The sequence below is a fragment of the Artemia sp. Qi Xiang Cuo genome, chromosome 14, assembly GCF_049724085.1.
Source record: "Artemia sp. Qi Xiang Cuo chromosome 14, ASM4972408v1, whole genome shotgun sequence".
NCBI classification, from domain to species: Eukaryota; Metazoa; Arthropoda; class Branchiopoda; order Anostraca; family Artemiidae; genus Artemia; species Artemia sp. Qi Xiang Cuo.
In genome coordinates this window covers 47,504,610-47,519,077 of record NC_142807.1, presented here as the reverse complement: position 1 = coordinate 47,519,077, position 14,468 = coordinate 47,504,610, and the positions used below count along the sequence as shown (strand labels likewise).

Genomic DNA, 14,468 nt, shown 5'->3' with positions numbered 1-14,468 from the left:
CAAGAAATTATGAAGAAATTGTAAGTAAGAAACAAATTCTTTATTGAATTTGCTCCCTAGATACACAATACGGATATTTCATTTAAGAAATAATGAAAAAAATTGTAGGTAAGTAACAAACTCTTTATTGATTTCACCTCTTGGATACACAATACAGACATTTCATTTAAGAAATTATGAAAGAATTGTAAGTAAGTAACAAACTCTTTATTGATTTCACCTCTTGGATACACAATAGTTATTTAATTCAAGAAATTATGAAAATATTTTAAAGTAAGTAACAAACTCTTTTTTGATTTCACCTCTTGGATACACAATGAAAACACTTCATTCAAGAAATTAATGGCAAAGTTCTAAGTATGTAACAAAACCTTTCTTGAATTCGCCGTTTGGTTGCGCGGTACAGAAAATTAATTCAGGAATTTATGAAAAAAACTGTAAACAAACTCGTTCTTGAATTCACTTCCTGGACAGACAATATAGCAATTTCACTCAGGGAATTATGAAAAAATTGTAAGTAAGTAACAAAATCTTTCTTGAATTCTCCTCCTGGATACACAATACTGACATTTCATTCAAGAAAAAAAAAATGTAAGTAAGTAACAAACTCTTTATTGATTTCATCTCTTGGATACACAATACAGATATTTTGTTCAAGAAATTATGAAAGAATCGCAAATATGTAACAAACTCTTTATTGTTTTCACCTCACACGATCCAGAAAATTCATTCAAGAAATTATGAAAAAATTCTAAGTAAGTAACAAACTCTTTATTGAAGTCCCCTCTTGGATACAGAATACAGGAATTTAATTCAAGAAATTATGAAAATATTTGTAAGTAACAAACTCTTTATTGATTTCACCTCTTGGATATACAATAGAGATATTTCATTCAAGAAATTATGAAAAAATCGCAAGTAAGTAATAAACTCTTTATTGTTTTCACCTCTTGGATACACAATACGGAAATTTCATTCAAGAAATCTCATTCAAGAAATATAGCAATATTTAATTCTAATTTTTGTATAAATAAAACTACTAACCCACTCCCATTCTCATTATAACCCTCCATCCGATCAACATTTTCACCCACCCAATTTGAAAACACACCCTCAAAATTATGCTAGTCAGGGTGCAGCGTCTGCATTCTAGTTTGTATATGATGCTCGCGCAAAAGACCCGAACTTCCAATTAAAAAAATAATTTTAAACGTGATGGATGCTTGTAAAGAGTCCCGTCTCCTGTATATGGTTTTTGAGAAGTGCCCGAGTCATGCTGACGTAGGAGTGTGCGGAGTCTATATGATCCGTGTGAATACTACAACTTGATAGGCAACATTAAACGAATCACCAAACTCAGCCCTATACACGTGAATGTTGCACAAAGCGGTATCAACTATATAAAACACTGGTAATACTGGAGGTGAGTCGGCTCCACTTTGTTCCCCTAGGTCACTGTGAGGGGTGGGCACAACGTCTTCTAGCACCCTCTTGACCTCACTTACTGGTAACTGCTCTAATAAATTTTCCAAAAATTCATTGGTGCGGCCGAATTTAAAAACAAATTTTCTTATCTTTAATGGCCAACTCGTCTTCTGGTGATAGATTCATTAGATAGTGCGTTTGGCGTATCCATGAAATTGCCCCATTTTCTGTTTTAATAAGAGCAACCATAGCTGTGCCAACACAATCCTTGCCACCCAACGTGTCAAAAAAATATACCAATTGCATGGTATTACTGAAATCTCTCCACGCATGCACAAAAGAGATCACAATGGCTTCATCTTTTGTCACACGATTCAAATTTTACGGATCAGACTCATCCGTGAGCGCAGCCTCAATGTCCAATGACACCTTGTTGTTCTGCAACAGTGTGTTCTGAAAGCTTTTGAACCGCAAGGTAACATTGTCCCCTTAAACTGTTTCCACAGACTGGTACCCATGACACTTGGAGTGTCTCAAATGATTATATAATTTCAATTCACTGTGAAATCTAGATACACACATTGGGCAGTAATAACATGAACTTTGCTTTTTATCCACACTTAAAAGCCGACTAATATGTGGAATTGGAAAGAAATGTCCAATTGATTCAGATTCTTTATCATATTCATAGAGAAGCCATACCACTGATTCGATGGACGGTGCCCTTACAGAATAAATTACACCTTTTTTATCACTGAGTACTCCGTCTTCATACTCTTCATCAAACTGTAAAACTGAAACCCCAGCTTTTAAATGCTCATTTACCCTTTCAGAAATGTCAATCCCCTTAAGTGTAATTGGATATTGCCCCTTTAAACAACTAAAATCTACTTTTTGATATTAAGAACCCTCCCCACCGCCCTTTACTGCCCAATCGTCGAACATTGTCCTACTAACAGCATTTCTCTCGGGTTTATGTCCTGCAACAAGGACGGAATATTTGAAACACTCCATGCCCGTGTGAAAACGAAAGTGTTTTACACCTTTAGTACCTTTAAAAGTACTATTATATTTTTTAAAGTTAGGTTTCCCGCTCCCCTACCACCTCTTAAAGCAAATTTCTTTTTAAATTTAGTTCTAATTAATTATAATTTTTCTATGAATAAAACTATTAACCTACTCACATTCTCATCATAACCCTCCATCCTATTAAAAATTAGGATATGGACTCTACCCTATCCTGACACACCTCCACACTTAAACCCCCCTCGTGTTCACTTTCCTGTTCATGTCTGTTCCAATTAGAAGGTCCTGGTATTGCTGTGTGAATCTAAAAAAGTAATGAGAGCATATTACCTCACTGGACGGTATTGCCCGATGAAAAGAGAGAGCGAGTATAGAATGCATCATTGTATTATGAAAAGAGAGAAAGAGTATAGAAGTCATACTAGTCGTTGGAATGCATCGTTGTATTATGGGTACCATGCCCCCTTGAACTCATTGAAACCCTACTGCTGACCATGTAAAGGACCCCCTTTCTGGGCCACACTACTGCTATACATGTAATGCCCCTTCCATAGGGCACCCTTTGTATGTATTTTGAAGCATTGAAAGGTAGCCCGTATGGAAACACTACTGCTATATATGTTACAAGGCTCTAAAAGACTCTTTTTTTGCTTGGAACTCCTTAATAGCTGTTAAGAATGCTAAAACTTACCGAGGGAGGGACTACATCAAGCATATTCTCGATCCCTGTTGAAATTAGATAATTGGCATCCTCTGCCGGTGTAGCTTTTTTGGATGTTCAGTCAAGTAATTTTCAATTAATTGCTTGAAATCATTCTGAAAAAGAAGAAAAATTATGTATGAATGGAACTAACAGTGGGTCATATCGCTCTAGACTCTTTGAGTCATGTTCTTAGCTATAAAATGATTGTCCCTGTTTCCCCTTTATTAGGAACCCCGAAATAACTTTTTTAGTGAAAACACAACTTTTAGCTATTTCCTTTGAAGTGTAATAGCATATAACCTGTGCCTTCAGTATTCCAACCGTATGGGGGAAAACCCGAAAAGGTAAAACTAAAGAGTACACTCTTAAATGAATACAAGAATTTAGAGTAAAAAGCCGAAAATGTCTCTGACAAGTGAAAAATTGCCCTAAAAAGTTGAAAAACAGGCTTATTTAGAGCCCTTTAAAATAAGGGGGGTATATAAGTTAGACCTTTAATATTCTAGGGGAAAGTTCAAATATAAAAAGAGTAAGCACTTATCAGCGTAAGAAGTACCCTTCAAAGTCTTAAAAATGTCATTATCTCTATTAAACTAAGGGGGTGGCGGCATGTAACCTGAATTTTTAGTATTCCAACCGCATGGACAAAAAAAAGTTAAACGGTAAAACTAAAGAGTAAGTGCTTAAATGAATAAAAGAATTTAGAAAGAATAAACATAGACTAGAAAAGTCAGGAAAACTTTTAATGTCTTCGACAAACAAAGATTGGTCTAAAAAGTTGAAAAACTGCCTTATTTAGAGACCTTTAAAATAAAGGGATATATTAGTTGGACCTTTAATATTCTAGCGAAAAGCTAGGAAAAACTTTTTTAATGTCTTCGACAAGCAAAATTTGACCTAAAAAGTTGAAAAATAGTTTCGTTTAGATATTTCTATAGTTTGGTCCTGAGACATAGAAAAAATAGTGGAAAGACAAAAGTAAAAGGCTCAATGACAGGTAAAAATTAGATTGAAAAGAGACTCAATTCTTCAGATTCTGCCGACGCTAGACTGTTGCCTCTGGATGGCCCTGGAAGGGCATAATGTTCGACGATGATACGCTCTTGTACAGCCGGGGCGTGTGTAGCCGGGCCACTGATTTGGTTAGTTGGGGCAGTGGAGCTCGCCACCATGTGTGCAGCCGCCCACTCTTTCTTCAATGTCCTGGCTGGCTGTACAGGAGCTTGCGTTGGGGGTTGACCTAGGGAGGGTCTTTAGGTCCCCGGCATCTCTTGATGGGGGCAGCTCTCATGGTAGGGCCGGACATCACTTGACGGGGAGTTGAGGCTTGTTGTGGCATTGCCCTGGAAGGGTTAGGCTTCTTTTGATGGGTGGTCAGGATAGGGTCGGCAAATTTAATGACGGATGGCCTTGCGACTTGCACCGGTGTGGCTTCCTTGCCACTAGCCTCTTTGTTGGGTGAGCAGAGAATTGGAAAATTCTAGAAGAGAAGACAGTATTCAGTATAAAATAGCATCCCCCCTTTACAGAAGAAAATTTAGTATAAATTAGTACCCCCTTCTAGAAACCCCCAACAAAGACCATTTTTATTGCGCACCGTATGCCCCCTACTCCTTACACATAATTTCCATGTCCTAAATATCTCTATTATGCATTAATTTTGCAGAGAAAACAGGATCTCAGTCAGTCTAGAATTATGTAACCCGTCATGCCCCTTAAGCATAATTAACGGTAACCCTTCTGTGACATTGTTTACAAAAAACAGCCTTATTCACATATGTCATCCTTTAGACCACAAAGGAAAGTGTCAAATTTAATAGTTTTTCGGTTTCAATGCATAAAGGGAAAAAGACACTATTTTGAGTAAAAAAATAATTAATTTGTAATGAATTGTGGGAGGATGGGTTTTTACACAGTAAAAAAAGCATATTTTATGCTTTCAAATGACTATAAGCAACGCACAGTGGAAGATTTTTTTTGGGGAGGGGGGGGGGGGGTTAGGTCTCGGTTAGCAAAAACTCGGAGAAAGGAAAAAGTTCTAATATAGAAAGGTACTCACTTCATTGTGGGAGTTATCAATTATATTTTATTATACTTCTAGCACGTTTGATAAACAAATCAATACTAATGAGAAAATTGACATTATCCTGCCTATTTATGGTGTAAAGATCTTCGCTAGGCCCACGCAAGTTAGATATCAGTGTATTTCTCTTATTGAGTGTTTTATTACTTTAAGGGTATATTTTGGTATTTAGTGCATGTTCTACTTCAAGGGTTTATTTTGGCATATATTGTTTTAGTACTTGTTTCTACCTTCTTTTCTATTCAAGGTAGTGGGTCATCATGAGCATAACCTGTCAGACCACTTTCTGGGGTCATTGAACCGGAATTCTATGCTATTTTTCCTATCTATGCCGTGTCGTCAGAGAGCTTCTGTAGAAACAGCTGAGCACATTGTACAGGTGCGAGGAGCTATTAAGTCCCCTTATTGATTTCCCTATTATCCTGACCACACTCCAAATAATTGAAACATCCTTGGACTCTTGGCTGGGCATACCAAATCTTGCCTGGACATGACAAATCTTGCTTGGGCGGGAACTTTGCCAGCTAGAAACACTTGCTAGGGATAAGAAACTTCACTTGCTAATTTCTCTATTTTCCTGTTCACACTTTAAGTAATTATATTGTCTCATAGCACCTGGGAATCTTGCCAGCTAGAAACAGTGCATGTTGTGAAACTTCACTATCTAATTTCTCTATTATCCTGACCACACTTCTAGCAATTATATTGTGTCATAGCACCTGGGAATCTTGCCAGCTAGAAACAGATCATGTTGTGACGTCAGAGGGCATGCGTTTAAAATCCTGAGAGGGTATGCGTTTAAAATCCTGGGAGGGTATGCATTTAAAATCCTATAGAAAGAGGGAGGGCATGCGTTTAAAATCCAATACTATTTTCTCTATGGCTGTTGTGATCTCACAGGGCTGCGCTTGAAATCCTATACTATTTTCCCTATGGCTGTCGTGATGCCAGAGGGCTTGTCATGGGAAAAAGGGAGGGCATGTCCTTAAATACAAAGGGGTGTGTCGGATGATGTCAGAGGGCTCCGATAGAAACAACCGACCGCATTGTACCGGTGCGAGGGGCTAGGAGCTACACATATACATCCCCTATTATCCTGACCACACTCCAAGCAATTGAAACATCTCTGGACTCTTGCCAAGGATGGGTATCTTGCCAGGTGAAAATTTTGCATAAATGCAGTGACGTCAGAGGGAATGTCATGGGAAAAAGGGACGGCATGTCGTAGAATCAATAGATAAATATATATTCATCTAAGTAGAACCTGTTGTTCTGACTAATCCTAATAAAATATCACAAAATATGATGAAAAGATAATACTTTAGCAACAAATTTTGGCTATATATTTGCACATTACGGGGGTGGGGTTAAAGTATATTAGGTCTGCATGCAAAATGTGTTAGGCACAGTTATTCTGTATAATCTATGTAAGAATCGTTTTCTAACTTTACACTTTCCAAATACTTTTAAGATACTTCTCATTCAAACTCAAGGGACCTTCTTTATGTTTGAGCAGTCTTTCTTAAAGAATTGTAACAAAATGTCAAACTTTGCCAAAAAGATTGAAGTTGAGGAAGGGGTAACCCCCCTAAAAAACAAGATCAATTTCATTTGGTTTTCCGTTGCTCTCCTTACTTTCAGTAGGAAAAACTTGCTTGTAATATTAAATTTCTGACCGTTTTTTAAATCATGCCAGGAAATCCCCCCTCCTGTGTAGAATTTTCCCTCGGCTGGAAACCTCCTTCCTCGTAGAAAATTTTCCCTGTGGACCTCCCTCCCCCAAAAACATTCATCCTTCAATGGTCCCATAGTCAAATTTAATAAGATATTAAAGAAATTTCAATCTAATGTTGAAGTCCAAACCATTTTGATTAATGCAACATATTTGCATTGAAAACTACATTTTTTCTACTGAAAAGTTCATAAAGCATAATAATTTTAATAATTTGTTGGAATTCAATAAGCATGATCACAATTTCAATAGAAAGATAAGATGTTTTTTTACTTGTTTGAATTCGAGCAAAACATTTTGTTGGAAATCTTTCTTTTTTTTTTTACAGTGTTTATATTGATTCGCACAGGTTCAAACAATCTGAGGAGGGGTGGCATATCAGTATTATTCTTAAGAGGGGGGGGGGGGTCAAAATTTGAAAGAATGTGGTTATACCACTGTTTTTTTTAGTCCGAGAATGGTTTGGAAGTTTTCTGTTCTAATAGCTTATGTTTAATCATGAAGTTATTGCTTTTTTTTTACCTAGAGACAACTCGTTCTAATTCTCCACCTGTGTGATAGGTATGGTTGACGTAAATCAGCATTACTCTGACACTGGTACGTCATTCAGCCTGTTGCCTCCAGAAGCCCAAGAAGATGAAGAGTCATATAACTCCTCTGATAGTTATGACACCGGTTAGTAGTCTGGTAATATATAGTGATAATTGCTCCTCACTTTTCGATGTGCTGTTTGTGACTAATAAAACAAATTCTTAGTTAAAAGCAAAGGGCGACAAAGAATATCAAAGCAAAAGCAAATATTACAAGTGCTTTCGTGCCCATTAAAGTAGGCTTGGAAGGATGGAGGAGGAGTTTATGTCCCTCTTTTTAAGAGTGATTGTAGCTGTAATTGAGTCGTAATTTACTATTTTCTTAGAAACTTAATTTTGAAATTTTGATCTGCTTCTCCGAGATTTGATATAAGCAGTTGAGACAAAATAAAAATGTTTTGGGGTTATTAAATGGGCATTAACACTGCAAAATAACAGACAAACAAATCTTTCATGCAAGTAATAGTACGAGTCCGAAAATTTTGGTCTTATATCCAGAAGCCTTTATTTACAAAAAAAACTAGCTAAGGAAAAATAAAAAAAGGACAATAAACGAAAGAAAATTTCAATCTAGACCAAGTCCAATGCTGTATCCCAGTTAGTAAATCATAAATATTTTGACATATCTTATGCTATAGCTTTTCATTAATTCTTTGCTTTTACTAAGCTTGAAGATAATCCAAAATGTGGGGAAAGCTATGTTACAGTTCATTTTTTTTAATCATGAAATATAATTATTACTTTTTATTTGTGTATTAGATCAAGATGGGAACTGGTATAGCACCAGCTATGGTATATCATCCCGCCAATCTGATTATGGAGCTTCAGAAGAAAGAACAAGCAACTACGGATTCTCTTATGGTGTAAGTCGTTGTTTTTCTTTTCTTTCCAGTATAGTTTTCTTAGGTTGCAGGTTAGGGAAATACATTGTTTCCGTAGAACTTACGACACAACATCTAAATATCTGCTTGGTGTCAAGTTCCCCCTGTCTTGGTTGGAATCATTTTCATCTTCAGCTCTGATGAAAATGTACCACTGCTAATTTGTAAGTGATCAATCTTTTTTAATTCTTGTGATACCTTTGTGGTTAATTCATTTATAAACAAATCCATTAGGTTAACTTTCATAAATTTAGGTATTAGTATCTTCTTAAGGGTTAGCTTGCTTGGCATTTAAACATGTCTTGTTAGTACTGCATTAGCCCATGGTGAGGGGATTTGGTATGCTTCTCACATGTCGATTGGGGTATTGACATTAGAAGTCTTAGTCTTTTCTTTCCCCCTTTGATAACTTTTATGCCTGTTTATGAGTCATGGTTTGCATGTTTTAGCTTTACTTTTACCTTTAGTTCTCTTTTTACTACTACCTAATCGGTAACGCCGTTGTCCTTCTTGGGTGAAATCTGCTAAATGATATCGGCAAATAATAAAAAACAAACCGGTCGCTTGACTCTCTGACGATGCAGAGTGTACATTCAAAAAAGATTTGCTTTGTTTTAAAATACTCGAGTAGATAGTTGTTTGAAGTGCTTGCCTGGCCTTAGTGTGACTCTAAAGCAAGTAACTACTTGATCAAACACTTCGTTACAACGATCTGTAAGTACGGAGTGACCCGGGTCAATAGTAATTGAAACTCTAAAAAATAGAATTTTGATACCAATAGATATATCAAAAGACTCGAATTTTTATGCTGATTTCAAAACTATAAGACTGATTTGCCTGATTTTCAAAACAAGCGGCAAATACCCCCTAAAAGTCATAGAATCTCAATGAAAATCACACCATTAGATTCAGAATATCAGAGAACTCTACTGTAGAGGTTTCAAGTTCCTATGTCCAAAAATGTGGAATTTTTTTTTCAAGAAGAAAGATCACAGATACGTGTTTATTAGTTTCTTTGTTTTTTTTTGTTTTTTTTTCCAGGGGTGATTGTGTCGACCCAGTGGGCCACTAACATCGGAAGAGGGCACATTATAACGGAAATTAAAAGTTCTAGTGCCCTTTATAAGCGACCAAAAAACGCCACTTTTTTCCAAAGTCGTCCGATCAAAATTTTGAAATAGCCATTTTGTTCAACATAATTTAAAGGCTAAATAACTATGTCTTTGGAGATAACTTATTGGAAAGTAAACATACATTGGAAAGTTATTGGAAAGTAAACATACATTTTTTTGGTGGGGAGGGAGGATGAATTTTCTACCGGGGGGATTTTCCACGGGGATATTTTTCAACGGAGAGGAAAGTTTCCAGGGGATGAACTTGATTTTATGAGTTTTATACTGGGGAATTTGCCAGAATTCCTATGCGAAATTTCTTTATGTGTCTTGCTTTCTCTTTATCGACTCAATTTAACGCGTGAATATCTTAAGGGTAATTGTCTGTGTATTAGTGGTAAGCCACGACTGCCACCCGATATTGGCGCAAAAATGATGCTACACCACTTACTGGAGGGGAAGCCTTGCTGGTGCCAAATATTGTAATGAGATTCCCGCGCTTGCCAATACTGTTCCGTAAATATAGAGTATGTTAACATCCAATTAACGGTATCAGTAGAGAGGACCCTATTACTCGTGACATGACCACGTGGTAGCACCATATATGGGCATAGACTCCCTAGGAAGAACACCTGTGCTGTCAGTCCGACGGGGCACAATATATGGGCATGGAGTCCCTAGGGAGAACACGCGTGCTGTCAGTCCCACGAGAACACCATATATGGGCATAGAGTCCCTAAGGAGAACACGTTTCCGAGAATGTTGTTGTTGTTGTTGTTGTTCGTCCAGGTGCACGCTAGGGAAAATATCCCTTGTCTCTGGGCGAAGTTTATTAATGTCTTTGCTGTTCATCTAGGAGAATTGTTTCTGGGCGAAGTTTATTAATGACTGAAAGATGATGTCAAGGTTGATTGATTTGTTGGTGTTCATCCAGGAGAATTTTTTCCGGGCGAAGTTTATTAATGTCTGACAGATGATGTCAAGGTTGATTGATTTGTTGGTTTTCATCCAGGAGAATTGACGCCGGGCGAATGTTTTGATCTTAGAGATGAAGAGATTAACGTGGGAAATAGTTTCCTAGGAATTTCAAAAGCGACAGCGCAGGGATGTCAAAACAAAAGGAAGACGCAGAAATTAGGTTTAGAGATTATTTGGATGAAACCGTTTTAGGTATTTTAGGGGTTATTTGGGCGAAACCGTTTTAGGCATTTTAGGGAATTATTTGGGTGAAACAGTTTGAGGTATATTATAAGATGTTTTTAGAAAACAAAAGCGGAACTTTTAAAATCACAACAACTGAAGGTCAGTAAATAATTCCTTTGTTTTTTTTTTGTTAAACACGATTGGCTGAAATAAAAGCGGAACTTTTAAAATCACAACAACTGAAGGTCAGTAAATAATTCATTTGTTTTTTTTTTTTTTAAAAACGATTGTCTTAAATAAAAGCGGAACTTTTAAAATTACAAAAACTGAAGGTCAGTAAATAATTCCTTTTTTTTTTGTTAAACACGATTGGCTGAAACAAAAGCAGAACTTTTAAAATCACAACAACTGAAGGTCAGTAAATGACTCCTTTGTTTTTTTTTGTTAAACAAGATTTGGCTGAAACAAAAGCAGAACTTTTAAAATCACAACAACTTAAGGTCAGTAAATGATTCCTTTGTTGTTTTTTTTGTTAAAAACGATTGGCTGAAACAAAAGCGGAACTTTTAAATCACAACAACCGAAGGTCAGTAAATAATTCCTTTGTTTTTTTAAAACACGATTGGTTGAAATAAAAGCAGAACTTTTAAAATCACAACAACTGAAGGTCAGTAAATAATTTCGTTTTTTTTGTTAAACACTATTGGCTTAAATAAAAGCGGAACTTTTAAAATCACAACAACTGAAGGTCAGTAAATGATTCCTTTGTTTTTTTTGTTAAACAAGATGTTGCTGAAACAAAAGCAGAACTTTAAAATCACAACAACTGAAGGTCAGTAAATGATTCCTTTGTTTTTTTTAGTTGAACACGATTGGTTGAAATAAAAGCAGTACTTTTAAATCACAACAACTGAAGGTCAGTAAATAATTGCTTTGTTTTTTTTAAACACGATTGGCTGAAATAAAAGCGGAACTTTTAAATTCACAACAACTGAAGGTCAGTAAATGATTCCTTTGTTGTTTTTTTTTGTTAAACACGATTGGCTGAAATAAAATATGAACTTTTAAAATCACAACAACTCAAGGTCAGTAAATGATTCCTTTGTTTTTTTTTTGTTTTTTTCTATAAACACGATTGGTTGAAACAAAAGCAGAACTTTTAAAATCAAAACAAGTCAAGGTCAGTAATTAATTCCATTGTGTTTTTTGTTAAACACGATTGGCTGAAACAAATGCGGAATTTTTAAACTAAAACTAAACTAAAAATCTAAACTAAACTAAACTGCTAAATTAAAACTCTAGCTAAAACTCTTAAATAAAACTCTAGCTAAACTAAAACTCTAATCTAAAACTAAAAATAAAGGTAATAAATAAACTTGAAATAAACCCAAAATCTAAACTAAATAGCTAATAAAATAATAAACTAAAAATCTAAACTAAACTATACTAAACTAAAACTAAACTAAATTTCTAAATTAAATCTCTAATTAAAACTCTTAAATAAAACTCTAGCTAAATTAAAACTCTAAACTAAAACTAAACTAAAAAACTAAACTTCTAAACTAACTAAAATCTAAATTACTAAACTAACTAAAAATTCTAAACTAAAACTAAACACTAATCTAAAACTAAACTAATTAAAACTAAACTAAAAATAAAGGTAATAAATAAACTTAAAATAAACTAAAAATCTAAACTAAATAACTAATAATATAATAAACTAAAAATCTAAACTAAATAACTAATAAAATAATAAACTAAAACTCTAAACTAAACTATACTAAACTAAAACTAAACTAGACTTCTAAATTAAAACTCTAATTAAAACTCTTAAATAAAACTCTATCTAAATTAAAAGTCTAAACTAAAACTAAACTAAAAAACTAAACTACTAAACTAACTAAAATCTAAACTACTAAACTAACTAAAAATTCTAAACTAAAACTAAACTCTAATCTAAAACTAAACTAACTAAAACTAAACTAAAAATAAAAGGTAATAAATAAACTTAAAATAAACTAAAAATCTAAACTAAATAACTAATAAAATAATAAACTAAAAATCTAAACTAAACTAACCAAACTAAACTGCTAAATTAAAACTCTAATTAAAACTCTTAAATAAAACTCTAGCTAAATTAAAACTCTAAACTAAAACTAAACTAAAAAACTAAACTACTATACTAACTAAAATCTAAACTACTAAACTAACTAATATTCTAAACTAAAACAACTAACTAAAATCTAAACTACTAAACTAACTAAAATTCTAAACTAAAACTAAACACTAATCTAAAACTAAACTAAACTAAAACTAAACTAAACTCTAAAATAAAACTAAACATTAAACTAAAACTAAACTAAAAATCTAAACTAAACTAAACTAAACTAAAACTAAACTAAACTGCTAAATTAAAGCTCTAACTAAAACTCTTAAGTAAAACTTTAGCTAAACTAAAACTGTAATCTAAAACTAGACTAGCTAAAACTAAACTAAAAATAAAGGCAATAAATAAACTAAAAATCTAAACTAAATAACTAATAAAATAATAAACTAAAAATCTAACCTAACCTAACCTAAATTAAAACTCTAACTAAACTCTAAACTCTAAACTACTAAACTAAACACTAAACTAAACTATAATATGATCTAAACTACTAAACTAACTAAAAATCTAAACTAATAAATTAACTAAAACTAAATTCTAAACTCCAAACTCTATTAGCAGTTTAGTTTAGTTTTAGTTTAGTTTAGTTTAGATTTTTAGTTTAGTTTTAGTTTAAAAATTCCGCTTTTGTTTCAACCAATCATGTTTAACAAAAAAAAAAATGGAATTATTTACTGACCTTGAGTTGTTGTTATTTTAAAAGTTCTGCTTTTTTTTCAACCAATCGTGTTTAAAAAACGGAATTATTTACTGACCTTCAGTTGTTGTGATTTTAAAAGTTCTGCTTTTATTTCAGCCAATCGTGTTAAAAAAAAAAAGGAATTACTTACTGACCTTTAGTTGTTGTGATTTTTAAAAGTTTTGCTTTTAATTCAGCCAATCGTGTTTACCAAAAAAAACAAAGGAATCATTTACTGACCTTCAGTTGTTGTGATTTTAAAAGTTCTGATTTTGTTTCAGCCAAATCGTGTTTAACAAAAAAAAAACAAAGGAATCATTTACTGACCTTCAGTTGTTGTGATTTTAAAAGTTCCGCTTTTGTTTCAGCCAATCATGTTTAACAAAAAAAAACAACGGAATTATTTACTGACCTTCGGTTGTTGTGATTTTAAAAGTTCCGCTTTTATTTCAACCAATCTTTTTTAACAAAAAAACAAAACAAAGGAATGATTTACTGACCTTCATTTGTTGTGATTTTGAAAGTTCCGCTTTTATTTCAGCCAATCGTGTTTAACAAAAAAAAACAAATGAATCATTGACTGAACTTCAGGTGTTGTGATTTTAAGAGTTTCGCTTTTTTTTTCTAAAATCATATTCTAAAATGCTCAAACTATTTCGCCCAAATAATTCCCTAAAATGCCTAAAACGGTTTCGCCCAAATAATCCCTAAAATGCCTTAAACGGTTTCGCCCAAATAATCTCTAAACGTAATTTCAGTGTGTTCCTTTTGTTTTGACATCCCTGCGCTGTCACATTTGAAATTCCTAGGAAACCCTTTCCCGCGTTAATCTCTTCATTTCTAAGATCAAAACATTCGCCCGGAGTCAAGTCTCCTGGATGAACACCAACAAATCAATCAACCTTGACATCATCCGTAAGACATTAA

General features: G+C 33.9%; 1 protein-coding gene across 1 annotated transcript in view; it reads left to right on the top strand.

Moving 5' to 3' along the window:
• LOC148944545 (uncharacterized) overlaps nt 1–14,468 on the top strand; it is a 44,903-nt gene that overhangs the window by 13,786 nt on the left and 16,649 nt on the right. Inside the window, exons 3-4 of the mRNA XM_089099956.1 lie at nt 7,531–7,644; nt 8,319–8,422. Of these exons, the coding sequence (XP_088956082.1) occupies nt 7,531–7,644; nt 8,319–8,422 (218 nt within the window). The remainder of the gene's footprint in view (nt 1–7,530; nt 7,645–8,318; nt 8,423–14,468) is intronic.